The sequence below is a fragment of the Osmerus mordax genome, chromosome 12, assembly GCF_038355195.1.
Source record: "Osmerus mordax isolate fOsmMor3 chromosome 12, fOsmMor3.pri, whole genome shotgun sequence".
Lineage (NCBI taxonomy): Eukaryota > Metazoa > Chordata > Actinopteri > Osmeriformes > Osmeridae > Osmerus > Osmerus mordax.
In genome coordinates this window covers 16,204,559-16,225,364 of record NC_090061.1, presented here as the reverse complement: position 1 = coordinate 16,225,364, position 20,806 = coordinate 16,204,559, and the positions used below count along the sequence as shown (strand labels likewise).

Sequence of the window (20,806 nt, the reverse complement as noted above, 5' to 3'; positions counted from 1 at the left end):
AATTAACCACATGATTTGGATGCGGATTAGCCGTTGACGAACCAATATTTGCTGTTCTCAATCATCTCGCTAATGTTAACGGGCTAAAGGGACAATTGATTAACTTAGCTTCAACCCTTACGAAGAACGAGAGTACCAGGGCCGGGGTGGGTAATCGGGAGAATCGGGAGAGTTCCCGGTGGGCCGCTTCACTTTTGGGCCGGTGGGCCGCTTCACTTTTGGGCCGGTCGAGAATTTTTTTTTGTTGACATTTGTCACGTTAGTCTATCTTCTCTTAAAGTAGGCTATGTATTGTGCCTATATACTCGGTACTCAAGGACACAACCATCAGGATGCATCTGGTGCGTGTGGGTCCGATCCACACCTGCTGTCCCGACCGAAGAGGTGGCAGGGTTTGAGTGCGGTGTCTCCGGTTGAACGTTTGTTGCTGTTGCAGTTTCAACGCAGTGTCCTTTTCTCTGAAGTCTTTGAGATCAGGCCACTGTGGTTGTAGCTGCAGCGGTGACACTGGGACTGGTGTTCTGAGTCTCCTCCCCATCAGTAGTTGTGATGGGGAGATCCCGTGTGCCAATGGAGTAGAGCTGTAGGCCAGCAGAGCTTTGTGGAAATCTCCCTCTTTCTCTAAGAGAGACTTAACAGTTCTGACAGCCCGTTCAGCCTCCCCATTGCTGCGGGGATAAAGGGGGCTGCTTGTCACATGTGTGAAGACATAATCTCTTGCAAACTGAGAGAATTCATGACAGGAAAACTGAGGACCGTTGTCCGTGACTAGCACTTCTGGGCATCCATACCTAGCAAACACAGCTTTAAATCTTGCAATAGTCTGTTTAGCTGTTGTGCCTCCAGGTAGGGTGCAACCCTCAATATAGCGAGAGAAGTAGTCTATCATGACTAAATAGTTCCCATTCTGCCATTGGAAAAGATCTGCTGCGACCCTCTGCCATGGTCTGCTTGGGAGGTCAGTCGTGAGCAGAGGCTCGACAGGTGTTTGAGCTTCACGTGCGCAAATCTCACATCTCTCGACCATCTGCTTTACAGCAGACGTGATGCCTGGCCACCAGACAGATTCTCTAGCCCTAGCTAGGCATTTGTTGATACCCTGATGTCCCTGGTGAAGTCTCTGTAGGATGTCAGGTCTCATGTGTTCAGGGATGATGAGTCTCTCACCTTTCATGAGCAGTCCTCCTCCTTCATGCAGGACTGACCTTTCAGGCCAGTAGGGCAACAGCAGCTCATGCATATCTCGTCTGTGTTCAGGCCAGCCGTTTGCAATGTATCGACTGAGACGTTTGCAGGTGTTGTCAGAGGTTTGTGCGCTCTTAATTTTTTCCAGCTTTGTCGGTGAGGCTGGCATGCTTTCTACTACACTGTCCAAGTAAGCTTTGCATTCATTTTCCAGGTCTTGCTCCGCCTCCGTGGCTGTGTCTGGAAGAGGCGCTCTGGACAGAGCATCAGCTGTTATCAGGTTTTTACCTGGGACATGGATGATGTTGAAATTGAATCTGAGCAGCCTTAATCTGAATCTGATAATCCTCGGCGGAAGATCATCCAGTGCTCTGGACTTCAGGAGTGTTATGAGTGGCTTGTGATCTGTTCTTATAGTGAAATCTAGGCCGCTCAAGTATCCGCGCAGGCGCTCACATGCCCAGGTTGTAGCTAAAGCCTCTTTTTCTATTTGGGCATATCTTGACTCGGCTTTAGTCAAACTTCTTGAAATGAAGACGACAGGTCTCCACTCACCACCTAGCTGTTTTTGTGTTAAGACACCTCCTAGTCCATACGAAGAGGCATCCGCTGACACCATGGTTTCATGGTTTGGGCTGTATTGGGCTAACACAGTCTCTGACCCTAATTCTTAGTGTCCAGGAACGCTTTCTGTTGGGGTGCTCCCCATGTCCAGCTGTTCTCTGTCTTCAACAGATCGCGGATGGGCTTTGTCAAGTCAGGCAGGCATGGTGAGAATTTTCCTACAAAGTTCACCATGCCCATGAAACGGCGAACATCTGCCACATCCTTTGGCTCAGGCATGTCACGGATCGCCTTTATCTTATCCGGGTCTGCTCTGATGCCCTGGGAGTTTATGACATGGCCCAGAAAACGGACTTCCGTCAGTGCGAACTGGCATTTTTCATTCAGAGTGAGTCCAGACTCTCTGAATTTCTGTAGCACCCTGTGCAGCCTATCGTCGTGTTCTGCCCGGTCCTTTCCTGTGATGAGGACATCATCAGCATGACATAGCACTCCGTCAATGCCATCAATCAGCTGGGAAATCCTCTTTGGAAAGTGCTCAGGGGCCGATGATATACCAAAAGGTAACCTCTTGAAGTAATATCGGCCCTCTGGTGTGATGAACGTGGTCAACAGCATGGAGTCTTTACGGAGCGATACTTGCCAAAAGCCTGATGTTGCATCAAGCTTTGTGAAGACTCTGGCTCCTTCCAGCCTGGCCAGCGTCTCGTCCACTGCCGGTAAGATGTGTCTCTCTCTGATGACGCTCTCGTTCAAATGGGTTAAATCTACACAAATGCGTAGTTTCCCCAATGTTTTCACAATAGGGACCATGCCTGCGCACCATTCAGTTGGTTCTTCAACACGAGCTATGACCTCCATTTTCTCCATCCGGTCTAGTTCCTCTTTAACTTTGACCCGGAGTGGGATGGCTACACATCGTGGGGCAGAGAGGGCATAGGGTGGTGCATTGTCTTTCAGCTTAATTTTATATTCACCTTTAAGTTTACCTAGCCCTGTAAAGACATCTGCGTAGGTTGAGCGGAAGTGTGTCTCTGCATTGTCTATGCTATGGAGCTGAGGAATCATCTGCAGTCTGCGAATGGATGGCAGGCCCAATAAGGGTGTGGTCAGGTCTTTCACAATGAACACCTCCTCCTCAATCTTTCTGTCGCCTCTCTGAATGACAGCATGCACTTGCCCTTTGACATCCAGAGGTTGACTGGCGGGGCCCAGAAGAGGTCTGCGTGTCACTGTGTAGCTGCCATATTTCTCTTGCGTGTATTCTGTTTCTGGGATAGCAGTCACAGATGCCCCCGTGTCCACTTTAAAGCACATCGGGCCACCATTTATGGTAAGCATTTCAGTCCATGTAGACGACTGTGGATAGTCAACAGCTCCCAAATAAGCCGCCCCATAATCCTCCTCAATGGATTCTAGGTTTTGAGCTGATCTGCACACAGATGCAAAGTGTCCCCTCTTTTGACATTTTCTACATTCAGCATCTTTTGCTGGGCATTCAGTCCATGCATGTGTAGGGGTTTTGCCACACTTCCCACACTGCTTTGGGCTGGTAGAGGCAGGCTGAGGCTGAAAACGGCTTACACGTTGAGCAGAATTTTTACTATAAGCCTGTCTCTTGCTGTTGTAAGACACTGCATCTATTTGCTCTGGTGAATCGGCTGACCGGAGATCAATTTGCTGCTTTTTCACCTCTTCGTGCTGCTTCACTTGAACTATGGCTGTAGCTAAATCCAATTTTGGGTTGAGCTGCATCTTTTCAGACAATTTGGCATCACATATCCCGACAACAATCCTGTCTCGGATCAGCTCTTCATGCAAGACGCCATATTTGCAATGTTCAGCTAGCTTGTGCACTGCTGTGATAAAGTTCTCTGCAGATTCGCCAACTTCCTGACTTCGTTTATTGAACTTGGCTCGTTCAAAAATTACATTATGCACTCCTACAAAATTTCCATCAAAAGCATTTTTTACCTCGTCATAGTCATTTTGTTTATCCTCAGCCAACTGCAATGAGCTCAGGATATCGTCAGCTTTATCACCCATTGTGTAAATGAGAGAATTCACCTGGTAAGCTTTGTCTTTTTCTTTCAATCCAGAAGCAAGCCTGAAGCGTTCAAATCTTTTAATCCATACGGGCCACGAGCTTGGCTCGAAGTCGAAGGGTCCCGGTGGTGGGATGGTAAAAACGTGATCCATGCTGTGTGCTAGTAGCTTACCGCTAGCTTGATATTAGCTTTCACCGTCAAACTGCCTCTGTAGCTCCACACGTCACCGTCTTCACTCTCCACACCGTTAAACTAATCCAACTAGTTGTCTGTACCTCTAGACTCTGTCTGTCGCGGGTTATAAGCTTCTGACACCATGTATTGTGCCTATATACTCGGTACTCAAGGACACAACCATCAGGATGCAACTCAACAACTTTTATTATACTTCATCTCCCACGTGTATCGTAACATCATATCAGTGCGCCATCACCAGGCCATAGCCGGCCACTACAGGCTACACACGTTCTGCATTCTGACACCTCACCCTCTGCATGGGTTGTACCATGTGAGGGAGTTGTCCCCTTCCAAATAGAGTTGGTTGGGTCCATAGCCCGTCTTTTGCAAAATGTTACCGAAAACTGGGACGGGCGACGCTACCGTAACGATACGCGTCAGGGAGGATGGATGGGAGCAGGGCCGAAGTGATGGCATCACTAGACATGATCTGTTTATTTTACATAAAGCTCAAAAAACTATTTTGCGCTCAAATAATGGCCAAAAATGTATACAAAAAAAGGTATACAAAAAAAAGGCCGGTCTTGGGCCTGAAACTACCGGGCTGAAAAGTGGCCCCACTCCGGCCCTGCTCGGTACTACCGTTACTTCAGAAATTCTGGTATTGTCCCGTTTTTTTTGTTTGAGTACCTACTACGAAGTACCGTTTTTAAACACTAAATAGTATATTTATGCATTTAGCAGACGCTTTTATCCAAAGTGACTTCCAATAGAGAGTTTTACAAAAGTGCATAGGTCACTGATCATAACAACAAGATAGCCCCAAACATTGCGGGTAGCCAAACATGATGCATACATTGTGAAAACCAAATAAGTCCCAAAAGGAAGAATAAGGAGAGCATGTAGTTAGTCAAGTTACAATTAAACAGCAATAACCTCAAAAGTGCAAGAGTGTACCTGTGAAAAAAACAAAGCAAGCAACAATAATATATTTCACGGCGAGTACAATAGTTTTAAGACAGTTACAACAAACCAACAAAAGCAAGTCTCTCAGTAAGAGACATTGTGATCCTGGAGGAAACTAACATCAGGTCCAGCCAATCATTCCTAATGCCGTTGTATATCAAGGAAAATAAAAATAAGCGCACCCCCCCCCCCCCCCCCGCCCAGTCTCTATCTCTCTCTCTCTGTCTCTCTCTGTTTACGACAACTGGCAGCTGACCAGGGGTACGGTGTTCATTTTAGGACATCCTCAGATCTCAGACTCAAGTGTCAGACTCAAACGAAAAGGCATCAGGTCTTAGACCAAAAGTTGTCAGACTCAGGCGAAACGGCATCAGTCTCAGAAAAACCTCTGTCAGTCTCAGACAAAACAACGTCAAACCAAACGTAGCAACCCAACGTTTGACGTTGTTTTGTTGACCTGATGCCTTTTCGTTTGAGTCTGACACTTGAGTCTGAGATCTGAGAATGTCCTAAAATGAACACTGTACAGGGATGACTGACAACAGAGGGGAGAGGAGAGCATCTTGGAACCGGCCCATTACACTTCATTTCCCACAACTCCTCTCCTCTTCTCTCCTGTCCTCTCCCCAAAGATGGTTTAAACACAGGGCTTGTATAATGTTTATCATCTCCAACCACCCGCCCATTAATCCTATACTCAACCAGTGCCTATGGAAACATCTTCAGTCCTCACTGAAACAGTGTAATGCGAATAACGTATAGCACTGAGGGATTCTGGCACTACAAGGTTCAACTTGCACTGTCCACCAATTAGCCTGGTCGGTGATAAATGTGTTACATGACCATCTACAGATTACTGTGCAAAAGTAACTTTGGTGAAGTTATTAGATTAATTATTAATGATTAGATTATTAAATAAATAGTTTTCTTATATACTAGTGTAATAATTGGACCAATACGCTGTTCCTATTGGTCTAGAAGACGTTCTCAAAAGTTAATAAATCCGTTTATATACCTCCTGAAAGTTCGCAGAGGTAAATAAACGTTTTTACGGACCTAGCAACAAGCGGTTGCCTTGGAGATGTAGCCATTGACCTTAACAACGTGGCATCTGCTCGGCAACAAAGTAGCCTAAATTGCCTCCAAAAAACTAAAACAACCAGATATGGTTTCTGCACAGGTCCGCAAACGCCCCGCAATCGCTTCCCGTTTTAAGGAAGTATCTGAAGCAGACAGAAGACGAATTGATGTTGTTGATATGTTGCCTTGGAGATGTAGTAACGTCACCAGTGCAAGTGCAGCTGATTGCTCTGACAACATCGACGTGTTTGATTTGGGATCTTCCCACGTATTGTTGAAGTATATAAGAAACCAAATGTTTACCCCTCGACAGGTCAGCAAACGCTTTGTCGCCTCGATTTGTTAAAACGACCTACGGTCTCGGTTAACAAACGTTTTAACAAATCTCGGTTTACAAAGGCATTTGCAGACCTGTCGAGGAGTAAACATTTGCTGTGTATAGAACTTGAGTTCCCTTTGTTGACATTGTGGTGTTTATGTCAGGTAGATGCAGCATGTGATCTTGATCCCAGTTGATCCCCATACCTCCCTGATGGAGCCACCAGCTCAACCAGCAAAGCCCAACTTTTCCTATTGAACAACCTGCCTTGTGCCAAATGTCTTATAGGATACATTATTCTTATTCCTTTGAGAAATGACGCTGACATGACTGGGTTGAGGATATCTATCTGGGTTGCCTATCCACTATAGATTACAGATAATAGTAAGAATCTTCCTGCTGTCTTGTGATGCTGCGCTGACCACACACCCCCAGCTATGTGGCTTCCACTGCTTAAACTGACATTTGCAAACTCTGACCCGAGTTGAACTTTGGATATCTGTGTTTCAACACCCATTGGCACTTTTCTTGATGTATGACTATGTTAAGCCTGTGTTCTGCGCCTCTCTTTCACCAACCGTGTCTGTAGGAGGGGATCTCTCTCTGAATTGCTCCTCTATGCTTTCTACCATTTTCTTCTCACATTAGTTTTTCTGGGAGTTTTTCCATGTCTTCCTTGAGGGTTTAGGTTGGTTGAGGGGCAGTTCTATGGGTGTATATGAAGCCCTCTGTGACATTGTTTGTAAAAAGGGCTATAAAAATACATTTGATTTGAATGGTGGTTGAATTTGTGGTTTAGAGTATTTAAAAAAGTGGCTTTGTCTCAGAGAAGGAGGAGATGAGACAGAGGATGAGGAGCAAGAGAAGAGGATTGTCTGTGTGAGAAAGAGCCTACTGGATTAAATGGGTTATTTCCCCTGGGGTGAGGGTAAGAGAGAAATATAGTCGCTAGACGGTGCTTGGTCTCTTACTACCTAAGAGGAAGAGAGAATGCAAGAGAAGAAAAGAAAAGACTAGCAAAGAGAACAGGAGAGGAGGTTGGAGAAGAGGAAAGAAATGATAGGAATACGAGTAGAGAATACAGGATAAAATATCAGAGGAGGGCAGGGGAGAGAACAGGATTGCATGGGAGGGAAGACCAGTGGAGAGGATAGGAGGGGTTCAGAGAGAGATGGGGACAACCGGAGAAGAGGATAGGTATCCCAAAGCTATGTGCTGAAAAATACACCTTAGTACACAAAATATATATATTTGTAAAATTATGTCAAAAGGTAATGTCTTGACTAAATTAATGATTGCGATTAAAGCACCATAAATTACAAGTAAATACCATAATTTATTATGAATTAATTTTTGGGGGTTCATATATCACAGCCCCAAACTCAATACCCCATTTCCTGGAATTAGTACTGGGATGTACCATGATGAGCTATGTTCCTTTCAATCAGAAATAGATAGACACCAATGGTTTGTATACCTAGGAACTGCCTTGTGAGATGCGTACTGGGTGTTTATTTTTAGTGTGTGGATTACTGCAAATCTGTAGTCAATTTATAACTAATCAGCTGAAGGTTGCCAATTGCCATCGGTCAGAGGGCAAAAGGCATGTTCATTCCCACCCTGAAACCCTATCCCCACATTTCTTAAGCAAAAAGAGTTTGTGTGGGCACAAACAGTACAGTGGGATATACGTATATGTGTCTTGTCTATTTGCTGCTACACACCAGTAGAGCCCAGAAGAGTTACTAATCAAACGTGTCTTCTAGGTGTCAGTGGTGTCTGCTGGACAACACATTGACTACCTTCTCTAATGAAACATGACTCCTGAGGGGCCTGATTCTATTGATTACCCTTTGATGGCCATACTTGCCAGCTATACGTTGTAAGTCTGTTGCGTTTGTGTGTGTGTGTTTGTATGTGTACATGTAGTCTGTTCTCTACTTGTAGACAACTATACAGTGTCCAGGGGGGTGTTCCATCAACGTCGCAAACGCAAGTCGCGCTTACACTAATAAGTCTCACTTGGGTAAACGTCAACTTAGACTTAAACCTCAAGCCGTTCCACTAACATTCCGTTCCACTAACAGGCAACGCTAATTCAAGCTAGACCTCAATAATCTTAGACTGTACAGCCCAGATCAGGCGATCGTTGAGAAGAGGAGTTATGTCGCAAAAAGCAAAGCGTAAATCAGCAGAGGTGTTATTTTCAGCAGCGTAACTGGATTATTTATTTTTTTGTCCCCAAAAAGGGCAATGTTGCCGCAATTAACACGGCAAGGGAGACAAACCATTACGACCGTTAAAATGCGTAAACCGTGCTGACAGTAGCCTATAGCCAATATTCTCAACAGGATATTTAGAATAGTAGCCCAAAAAAGCGTGGCAGCAATTGAAAATTGTAGGATAAAATTCAAAACACTGAAGAAGGCCATGGTTAATTGCAGTTGATGTGGGCAAATAATGATTTTGTCTTAACATCTTGACCAAAATAACTTTGCCACACACATTTATCAACTGATAGGCTAAATGCAGAGCTTTAAGATAAAAGGGAAAGATAACCATGACTAAAATGGGGATTCACTGAAATAAGTATTATTGCACAGATCCAGCACAAACTTTCAGATCAGAAGGTGACCCAAACTGTAGCACACTTTGCTTGGCAGAACAGTCATTTAAAATTGTTCAGTATGACTAAGAATGTATAATTATTATATTACAGCTGCCCCATATTTCCATATTTCTAATTAACATAGGCTGCCTCGAAAGATCCAGATGGGACTTTGACAGTGGCAGACTGTGGCTGTTTGAAGGGCAGGGGCGGAAACATTTTAATGGCTGCTACTGCACAACATGGGTTCTCACCAGTGTAACAACGGGAATGGGACGACACCCCAAGTGTCGTCACAGCCTCATTTTGGGAAAGCATGCCCTAGTGAGCACATTGTAGGGGAGACTGTTGGGCACAGCATCTAATCGTCTTCTTTGTAAAGGGCACCATTTGGGACACTGTCATGTAGGGGCAGCATAAAGGGCACTTCATAACAGCACCCTTTTCCATTGGAAGTAAGGGCATGGGAACAGTCAACTTTAGACCATTGTAAGGGCACCTTATAGGGTACTGCATCACATTTTCTCTACTATAAAGGAACTCATTAAGACATGTTTTGAAATGTATAGAGGGCACACAACACATTTATTGTGTTAAGGGGAACCCTGGACACTCAAGAATATTTCACAATGTGAATGTAGGACAGTAGGGCACTTGGTCTCCTTTTTGCCACTAGAGAGCATTTTAGAAATTCCTTTTCAACCCTGGGGGCACCAGGCAGTCACCCTGAGTCTTCCAGTGGGCCTTGATACGCCCATGGGGAAAGTATATTGCACCTAACATTAGGGAAGCCAGAAGGAGAGGATGAAGTAATATAGAGGCTTGTCAACATATAGGCTACTTTAAACAATGAAAATGCTTTATACAATTGAATAAAAAGTCTCCTTGATTTTTTGTGTTTCAAGATTACCTGGAAAGCTGATGATAATATTCAGGTACTGCTTTGGAGCAAGGTATACCCTTTATATTTCCTGGCATAGTTGCTAAACTAAATAAATAGCTAAACCTTTTTAAGTCACCAACCCTGTTCAAGAATGTCCCACATGCAAAGACACACAGAGATGCAGACAGACTGAACAGTGGTCAAGGCTTGGCTACAGTGAGTTTGCTTCCTTGTGTGTGATTCCAGCAGACTACATAGTCTAGGCCTACCTACATAGACTGCAGTCTACTACCCTCATTTCTACTATTATGGTCTACTACTTTCTACAAAGGATGGTAGACTGCTCTTATGTGTTCATTGCCATCCTTAAAAAACTAGTGTTTTTCTATGTATTTTTTAAGAATGACAATAAAATCGATCAAGATATGCTGGGCCTGCTGAACCTATACCTCTTCAACATATACTGGTCAGGGAAGCATTACTTCTGTCTCTGAAGACCCTTGGGGGTGGGATAAACGCTCTTTGTATAATCTGAGCATCTTCATCCACAGGGTTGTCAAACGGATACGCCATAATTGATTGTCACTTGTCTAGACGATCTGCTTAGTTTCTGCACTTATGTTTCCGAACTAAGTGCTTTGCTCGCAGGAATCTACTCGACGGAACTGTCTTGACATTCTATTTCTGCCTGTTTGAGATTCTTTGCAACACATCTTAGTTTAGCTCGACTTTTAGCCTGACACAGAGCAGGCTAGTTCCGAAGTATAAGTTACCTTGGTTACGTAGCCAGAACTACAATAAGCCACCTTAATGGAAAGGAACTCTCGCTGTAGTAAGTGAGACTTGGCGAAATAAGTCTGCTTTTCCTTAATCAACGTTGATAGAACACCCCCCAGATGTTGCACCTAAGCTCTGATTATTATTAGGCTATTGATTTCCATCACCTGTTTCTGGTGACCATTACCTCATTCATGTAGAAGATATCATTTCATTACAACACAGACACACACATGTACACATTCACATCCATCAACATTAGTTGCCTCAAAACTTTTTCCTCTCAGAAAGGGTAGTCAGGTGGCTGAGCGGTTAGGGAATCGGGCTAGTAATCAGAAGGTCGCCGGTTCGATTCCTGGCCGTGCATAATGACGTTGTGTCCTTGGGCAAGGCACTTCACCCTCCTTGCCTCGGGGGAATGTCCCTGTACTGTCAGGGTGTGAGGAGGGGTAGGACCCAAATGCAAGGGAGTACACAGCCATACTGAAAATAAAGGGTTTATTTCCGAAAAAAACCAGGGACACGGATAGGGTACTCAGACAGGTATGGTAATGACAAGACAAAGACTGGACACAAAACAGAAACCTAAATACACAGAACCAAACGACACACAGGTGGACACAATGACGCTAACGAGAACGAGACACTGGTGAAGACAATGACAGGGAAACACCAAAAACAGGGGGGCACGGCTGTGGCCATGACAGGACCCCCCTCTCAAGGGACGTCACCCGATGTCCCATAAGGCAGGGCAGGGGGTTGGAGCAGGTCCGGAGGTCGGCCCGGAGGCAGGGCAGAGGACCGACGCAGGTCCGGGGGCCGGCCCGGAGGCTGGGCAGAGGGTCGGGGCAGGTCCGGGGGCCGACCCGGAGGCAGGGCAGAAGGCCGGCCGCCCGGAGGCCGGCGCAGGTCCAGGGAACCACCCGGGGGCAGGACGGGCACAGGGGACGGGCACGGGGGACAGGAGGCGCCTGGGAGCGCGAACGAGGGGGCGCCTGGGAGCGCGGACGAGGGGGCGCCTGGGAGCGCGGACGAGGGGGCGCATGGGAGCGTGGGCACGGTGGCAGGCTGCGGCCAGGAGTCCTCGGGCGGAGGAGGTGGGGACCAGGAGTCCTCAGGCGGAGGAGGATGCGGCCAGAAGTCCTCGGACGGAGGAGGATGCGGCCAGGAGTCCTCGGGCGGAGGAGGATGCGGCCAGGAGTCCTCGGGCGGAGGAGGATGCGGCCAGGAGTCCTCGGGCGGAGGAGGCGGCGGCCAGAAGTCCTCGGGCGGAGGAGGCGGCGGCCAGAAGTCCTCGGGCGGAGGAGGCGGCGGCCAGCGGGGCACAGGGCAGGAACGAGGCAGGGGCACAGGGCAGGAACGAGGCTGGGGCCCAGGGCAGGAACGAGGCTGGGGCCCAGGGCAGGAACGAGGCTGGGGCCCAGGGCGGGACCGAGGCTGGAGTACAGGGCGGGAACGGGGCTGGGTACCGGCGGCAGGCGGCCGAGACTCCCTGGCAGGCACAGCCTCGGTGCTCTGGGTGCTGGGCGGCGCAACCTTGTTTATTCCGGGCGCAGGGCGGCACAACCTCAGAATGAGGCAGGGGCACAAGGCAGGATCGAGGCAGGGGCCCAGGGCAGGACCGAGGCTGGAGTACAGGGCAGGAACGGGGCTGGGTACCGGCGGCAGGCGGCCGAGACTCCCCGGCAGGCACAGCCTCGATGCTCTGGGTGCTGGGCGGCACAACCTTTTTCGTCCGGGCGCAGGGCGGCACAACCTCAGGATGAGGCAGGGGCACAGGGCAGGATCGAGGCAGGGGCCCAGGGCAGGACCGAGGCTGGAGTCGGGGTTCAGGCTGGAGCTGGAGCCGGGGTAGGAACCAGGACTTGGGGTGGGCCCTCCGCTGCAGGCTTCGGGGTCCACCACGGGCAAGTCGGGTCCCTAGGAAAGGGTTCAGGGAACTCTCTGCTGGGTCCATTTGTGGTCTTGTCATTCTGTCAGGGTGTGAGGAGGGGTAGGACCCAAATGCAAGGGAGTACACATCCATACTGAAAATAAAGGGTTTATTTCCGAAAAAAAACCAGGGACACAGATAGGGTACTCACAGACAGGTATGGTAATGACAAGACTGGACACAAAACAGAAACCTAAATACACAGAACAAAACGACACACAGGTGGACACAATGACGCTAACGAGAACGAGACACAGGTGAAGACAATGACAGGGAAACACTAGGACAGGGCAAAACCAAAAACAGGGGGGCACGGCTGTGGCCGGGACATGTACTTACTGTAAGTCGCTCTGGATAAGAGCGTCTGCTAAATGACTAAATGAAATGAAAATGAGAAAGGAGAAGCAAAGAGGGGATAATAAAGCATATTGAAGGACATGATATGCATGTGTGTGTGCCTGAGTGTGTGTGTGCATGCTTGTAAAGTTGTAGGACATAAGGTGCAGTGTACTAGCAGTAATGAGTGTTAATGACATATGTTGCCTAATTTAGATTCCTCTTACCTAAGCTAGCTAGTGCTGCCACAGTAACCGTACCTGCTGGAGATACCCTTGTTGCTACTTTGAAGCATGACATTTCCATCTTTCACTCTATCTCTGTGTCCTACTTCAGATCTCGCTCTCCATCCTTTCTTTCTATTACAATGAAGATGATTTGATATACATTCCTTCCTTTTTCTTCCTCCTCTCTTAGTGCCATTGAAATATTCACCTCTCCTTCTAACCTGACCCGTCTCTGCTCCACCTCTGCTTTTCTCCTTTCACCACCTCTCTCCATTATAGTTCTCTCAATTTCTTCCCGCTCTTATTTTGCCTTTCCTTAAACTTGGGTCATGAGATGATAAGCTTTGCCTAAATCTAAACCTGGACAACATATATGCATTGGCGGACTTAGCTATGGGCGACATGGGCAGCCGCCCAGGGCGGCATCTTGCCGGGGGCGGAAAAAAACTGATCACAAGATCAGTCTCTATCGCTCAATTGCAGGTCATGTAAATGATAGCCTATAATGTCACTGTGTGGGACAATTCACCTTGAAGGAGTGGGCGCCCTGATTCTAGTTTGTGAGCTAGGCAGACTACTGCCTGGCACAAGAAAGTTGAACTCAGGTCTCCCCATGGGAAACCCGAGTAGGGACCTGGGCAATCTATCAAATAGCGCACCTCTAACTTTGTACAGTACTAATGCATAGTAAAATCAGTCACACTACGAAATGTTACCAAATAAAGAACTAATATAAAACCATTCTGCACACCACCAAGGTGAATTGGTTTTGTCTTCAGCCGTGGTTGACAGCCTTGGGGGATGGGCTTGGGCGGAGCGCGCGGGGGGGGGGGGTGGCTTCTGGGGTTTGAGCCCTTAATGTTTTCTCTAAAGCCCCGAATCTTTTAGGTAAAAATTTGGGTTGTCATTTTAGGTATATATAACAATATGAAACTAACGTAATGTTTATATTACATAAGCTCACATCAAACCTAGACTAGTTCCTAAAATTATTATTTGGGGGGGGCTCCTCTGTCAGAGCAGAGGAGGACAGCACACCCACAGTCACACAAAGAACCTGTGCAATTATAAGATCGGAAAAGAAAATGTGTTTGTCTCTCCTTGTGCAGTTTTCCCACAGCTTTAAAGGATGTACCACAACACAATAGAATCAAAACATATTTTTAAATCCTCTGAAAAATTCTTCCAAGCTTCATGCAGTATTTGCAAGAATTATTTTTACTTTAGACAGGGTAAAGAGGAAAGGAAGCCAATGTTGAAGTTAGGACTAAAGGGTAGCCACTGGGATTTTTCAGAGTGGTCAAAGACTTGAGCACATTCTTGTAACGGTGTGTGTCCACTGCAGCGACGCAAATCACTTGCCATCGCTCGCCTTCCAACAGTGGACCACGCTCGGGGGCGTGTCAGACAGATTAATGCAGAGTTGTAGTTCTCTAAAGTCACTGTTGTAGTTCGTATAACTTTATGGCAAAGTGTGCAGACTTGGGTCTACGTACTCGCAATATCAAGCAAAATTCAACTTATAGCCTAAACTATTTTTTATTTTTTATTAATAGACATACATGTTGACATGTGTAAAAATGTTTTATTGTATTAATCGAAGTCTCTGCTAATCTGTCGATACGACTAGGGAGTCCCAGACGGGCTAGCTAGCTAGTTACCACAGAACGCGTCGCTACCCACAATGCACCACGCAAGCGATTCGCCTGGCTCCATTGAAAATGAATGGAAAGCATGTTGTCGTGTCACCCGCGTCGCTGCAGTGTAAACGCACCGTAAATGTCTCCCTTTCCGCACGTGTATTGTTTGGAAGCTTTAACTGTGAATGTAAAATGAGAACTGAATCATTGTCCTAGATCTAGCACATCCATTCTGTTATTGAGTGACTAACCATTTTCATGCCAGAGTTGCTCCATAGAGAGCTTTGTGTGCAGGATCACAAAAGACAAAGAAGGGGAGTCCGTGGACCCAAGCCCTTGAGGACGGGAGGGGAGAGATGAAAAAAACTTCGGGGAGGAGGGTAGGTGAGGGGAGTGGAAGAGAATGCATAAGAGAGGAGAGTATTGTAATTTCAGCACTGAGACATTGACCTTCATCAGAACAATTGCCACGTTTGAGTCAGACAAGAACTCTGTGTGCCCAAATATTAACGTGATATACTACAATTGCAAGGATTTTAACAGTTCCGATTAGGGGTGCAACAATTCAACATGCCCACGGTTCGGTTCCGTTTTATGGGTCACCGTTTCGGTTCGGTTTGTTTAGCACATTAGGGGAAAGAAAAAAACATTACCATTTCAGTGTTCTCTCTGTATTTTCTGTGTATTTTCTATATATCCGGCGTAGATGCCCCATCATGTTAGATCAGTGGTTCTCAAACTATGGCTATACCCTTCTAGTGGTATGCAGAGGAATGGTTAAATACCTTAACCATGATATAATTGAAATGTGATTAAAAAAAAGTTTTGCCTTTCCTTTAATATTTTTGTTTCGAAACAAAAATAAATGTTGGCACGGGCTACTACCTGTCTGTTCCCGGGTAGTGGAGCATACAAACATCCTGAGTGAACTGTGTGTAGCTCAATAGGATAGGCTTCTGTATTTTAACGTCGGTTATAATGGTGGTACTTGGAGAGTCAAAGATTTGAGGTGGTACGGGGTGTTAAAGTTTGAGAACCACTGTGTTAGATGTATTACCGTTAGCATACTTTACACATGCTTCGTATGATTTGCCTTTCTTCAGTGTTGCCAACTCCTCAGCAGGGGCGCCGCCAGGAATTTCGGGCCCCATGGCAAAAATTCAAAGAAACGTTTTTCATTTCCGGCGCATTCAAACAATCCCCTTAAGTTTGGCTAGCAACAGCTAATCTCATTTAGCAGACGCCCGTATCCAGAGCGACTTACAGTAAGTACAGGGACATGCTACACTTCACTTTTTGTATTTTGAAGTGTACATGAGCAGCAACAAATGTAGGCTATGCTTTTAAATCTATGCAATCTTCATAAATAATAAGTAGGCATTTTTATGTAAAATATACAGCAAATTTTTACTCCTCGACAGGTCTGCAAACGCCTTTGTAAACCGAGATTCGTTAAAACGTTTGTTAACTGAGACCGTAGGTCGAGGTTTACAAACTGTGATAATGTGGCTTAGGCAAATCATTATCTACAGGAGCCACTAGGTGGCGCTAATAGGAATGATGTTAGGTTATCGAGCTTGCTTTGGCAGGTGTTTTTTTGGGGTAGAAACGACACATGTAAACTGGAATGTGCAGACAATAAATCACCCGTGTTCTAGACCTTCCCTGATAATTGCATCTCACAAGTGTTCTTTGGAATTATTACATTGGCGACGAGGTGAACAGCTGACGGGAGACGTCAACGTTTTTGCGTTTGTGAGTGCAGACGTCGAAGGAGCTAGTTTCTGGAAGGCTAATGCTGGCTAGCTGTTAGCGGAGTCATGGCTGCCACGGTAGGATCACTATCGACCTTTGATCATCAGACACAGTCTTGGGAAGAATACTGCGAAGTGCTGGGCCATTTTTTCGAGGCGAACGGCATTGAGGATGATGGCAAGAAAAGAGCAATTTTGTTGAGTTCAGTTGGAAGTCAAACCTACAGTCTGATGAGGAATCTGCTTAGTCCTGTGAGGCCGGGAGTGAAGCAATTCGCTGAGATAGTGGACTTGCTAAAGGCGCATTTCAAACCGAAGCCGAGCGAAATCGTGCAACGGTTTAAGTTCAATTCAAGGAACAGAAGCGGGGATGAAAGTGTGAGCGACTATGTAGCGGCGCTGCGTAGATTGGCACAGGATTGCAATTATGGGGACAACTTAAAGGAGATGCTGAGAGATAGGTTGGTCTGCGGTATAAATAATGACCGTATTCAACTGAAGTTGTTATCCGAGACTGGACTTACATTTGAAAGGGCATTGGTCCTTGCTCAAGCGATGGAGACTGCTACCAAGGATGTGAGAGAAATACAAGGTAAAAGCGAAGACAGTGCTAATATGACGGGGAAGACAGAGACGGGTCAAGGAAGTGTGTTCCCGTTTGGCACGTGTCATAGTGAAACACCAGCATAAGAGGGGTCCATAAGGCGGTGTTACAGATGTGCAGGAAATCACATGGCAAATGAGTGCCGTTTTCGGGAGGAAAGGTGCCATCAATGTGGTAAACAAGGTCACATAAAAAGGGCATGTAGGGCAAGATCATCTACAGGAGTGTCTAAACCAAGAGAGAAAGGAAGGCAAAACCAAGGAAAAGTGAAAACCAAGTATGGGGCACATCACATCAGCAGGGAAGCTGAACAGAGCGATGTGGAAGAAGTAGAAATGTTTACAATGTATAGCATGTCAGAGGACATCCCGAAAGTATCATCTATCAAAATAACCTTGAAGGTAAATGGGTCGGATGTGAAGTTTGAGGTAGATACGGGATGCAGTGTTACTATTATGAACAGATCAGAGTACTCAAAGTTGTGGGGCAATGTCGAAGTTCCTAGCTTAAAGCCTTGCTCTTTACATTTGAAAACATATACAGGTGAGAGAGTAGACACATTGGGTGCAGTTAAGGTGACAGTTAAGCACAAAGAGACATTGACACAGCTGCCTGTAGTAGTTGTGTCAGGCACTGGACCAAATCTGTTGGGTCGGAGATGGATAAAAGAACTACAGTTGGGCTGGGGAACAATAAATAAAGTACAGGAGGGACAGCAGTTGACATTGGAGGAAACGTTAATGAAACATGAGAATGTGTTCAAGGAGGAACTTGGAACACTGAAAGGCCCCCCGGCAAAAATATATGTAAACAAGGAGGAACCACCAAGATTCTACAAACCAAGACCTGTGCCTTATGCTATGAAGCCAAAGGTGGAGACAGAGATTGACAGACTTTTGAAAGAAGACATAATAGAACCAGTTAAATTTTCTGAATGGGCCGCACCCATAGTGCCTGTGTTGAAGCCGGACAATACTGTACAAATCTGCGGGGATTACAACTTAACAGTTAACAGGGCATCCAAGTTAGAGCAATATCCAATCCCCAAAACAGAAGACCTTTTTGCAACTCTTGCAGGAGGACAGAAGTTCACAAAGTTAGATATGAGACAGATCACATTGGACGAGGACTCAAAGACATACTGTACAGTAAACACACACAAGGGTTTGTTTATGTATAAACGTTTACCTTTTGGTGTCTCTAGCAGCCCTGCTATTTTTCAGAGAACAATTGAGGGGGTTCTCCAAGGAATTCCGCATGTGGCCATTTAGCTGGATGACATCCTGGTGACAGGGAGGACTGATCAAGAGCACCTGAGAGCACTAATTGAGGTGCTGCATAAGTTGGAGACTGCAGGCTTGCGTCTGAAGCGGAGTAAGTGTACCTTCATGGGGAACGAGGCTGTGTTCTTAGGACATAGAGTGGATGCAACAGGCATCCATCCCCTGAACGACAAGGTACAAGCAATTCAAGATGCACCAGCTCCTACTAATGTGACTGAGCTAAAGGCTTATTTGGGACTACTCAACTATTATAACAGGTTTTTGCCAAACCTGTCTACCGTGTTAGCTCCTCTTCACACACTACTGAGAAAGGAGACAAAATGGCAGTGGGGGGAGAAGCAGCAGGCATCATTTACCCACTCAAAGGAACTAATGCAGTCATCAGAGGTGTTGGTTCACTATGATGCAGGGAAAGACGTCATTCTCTCTTGTGACGCATCGCCCTACGGTGTGGGGGCAGTGCTGTCACACCATATGTTGGACGGGACAGAAAGACCAATAGGGTTTATGTCCAGGACACTGAATGCAGCAGAAAAGAACTACTCTCAGCTGGACAAAGAGGGGTTAGCTGTAATGTTTGGAGTACAAAGGTTCCACAAATACATACGTATATGGCAGGAAGTTTACCATATGCACAGATCACAAACCGTTACTGGCTCTTTTTAATTAAATGAAGGCAGTGCCACAGATGGGTTCTCCAAGAATCCAGAGATGGGCCGTGACTCTGAGGGGGTATGGGTACGAAATCATATACAAGGCAGGAAAGTACCATGGGAACGCGGATGCTTTGAGCCGTCTTCCGTTGCCATTTACACCCAGCATCAAAGCTCAAGAGGACCGAGTTCTGATGTTTGATGACACAGACCTGGGATTAGTGACATCAGAACAAGTAAGCACTTGACAGGTAAAGATCTAGTACTGTCTAGGGTCAGAGAACATGTGGTCAGAGTTTGGCCAGCACAGACAGAGGGAGCTGAATTTGCACCATGCGCAGTCAGGAAAACAGAGTTGAGCGCTCAAGATGTTGTGGGGAGCACGAGTGGTTTTGCCACAGCCAGCACGTAAAGTTACATTACAGCAACTACATCAGAGTCACCCGGGGGTCTCAAGAATGAAAGCATTGGCAAGGAGTTATGTGTGGTGGCCAAAAATGGATGAAGAGATTGAGAGTCTGGTTAGGACCTGTACCGTCTGTCAGGAACACAGGAAAGCTCCAGCAGCGGCTCCACTGCACCCATGGGAGTTTCCCGAGAAGCCCTGGAGGAGATTGCACATGGATTATGCAGGCCCATTTCTTGGGAAGATGTTCTTGATCATCATCGATGCACATTCAAAATGGATGGATGTGTACCCAGTGAATTCTGCTTCGTCTATCACTACTATGGATTGCCTAAGACAGAGTTTTAATAACCAAGGGATACCAGAGATGGTAGTGAGCGACAATGCAACTTGTTTTGTAAGCGCTGAAACACAAGACTTCTTTAGAAATAACGGGATAGTGCATGTTACCTCAGCCCCATATCATCCTTCATCAAATGGATTGGCGGAACGAGCCGTACAGACCTTCAAGGAGATTATGAAAAAAAGTGCAGGGGGGAGTATATCAGCAAGGGTGTCCAGGGCATTGTTTGCCTACAGAATAACACCTCAATCGACAACAGGACTTTCACCAGCTGAAATGTTAGTGGGTCGTAGGCTACGCTCCACTCTGGACTTGGTTCATCCAGATCTAAAAAGGAAGGTGGAAGGTAAACAAAACAAGCAAAAAGAGGACCATGACAAACATGCCAAGGACGGAGGCTTCGCAGAGGGGACCTGGTCCTTACCCGAAACTTTAGTCAGGGACCTAAGTGGATCCCAGGATTTATAGACTCAAGTGACTGGTCCTGTCTCCTTTAAGGTCAGGTTAGGCAATGGTGCAGTGGTCAAGAGACATGTGGATCAAATACTTACCCGGAGTCAGGAATGTACAGAGGAGAGTCAAATGGAGGCTGAGGAGGACAGACTAAGCTCCAGTGAGCCAACGGTGTCTGGGGTTCAACGCCCAGAAACAGAGACTGTTCCAGCAGAAACTCTTTTTCAGGAAGTAGCAACACAGTCAGACACCTTTAGCCAAGCTCGTGAACGGCAAGGGCTGGCTACGCCTTTGGAAATGCACACGGCTGAGGTTCGCCGGTCACAGAGAAAGAGCAACCTTCCTAGCCGGTTAAGAGACTTTGAATTGTAGACGCTGAGACAGGAAATCCTTAGGAGGTTGTTACTAGTGTTAACTCAGGATACAATGGTACTACAATATTACGTCGACATGTGTTATATTAGAGTTAGAGTTTTACATTGTCCTATTGGTTATGGTTTTACAACACGTTAAAATGGGAAGTCCATAGTGATGTCTTAACCCTTGTGTTATCTTCGGGTCATTCTG

The 20,806-nt window shown here is 46.3% G+C and overlaps 1 protein-coding gene and 1 long non-coding RNA gene across 2 annotated transcripts in view; both read left to right on the top strand.

Moving 5' to 3' along the window:
• LOC136954180 (uncharacterized) overlaps positions 1–20,806 on the top strand; it is a 116,330-nt gene that overhangs the window by 29,894 nt on the left and 65,630 nt on the right. The gene's annotated exons all lie outside the window — the stretch shown is intronic.
• LOC136954422 (uncharacterized) lies at positions 16,564–17,187 on the top strand. The gene has a single exon (XM_067248053.1). It carries the CDS (start codon positions 16,564–16,566, stop codon positions 17,185–17,187), a length of 624 nt encoding a protein of 207 aa, XP_067104154.1.

Coding starts and splice junctions, on each gene's coding strand:
- LOC136954422 (XM_067248053.1), top strand. CDS start 16,564: ATGGCTGCCACGGTAGGATCACTATCGACCTTTGATCATCAGACACAG.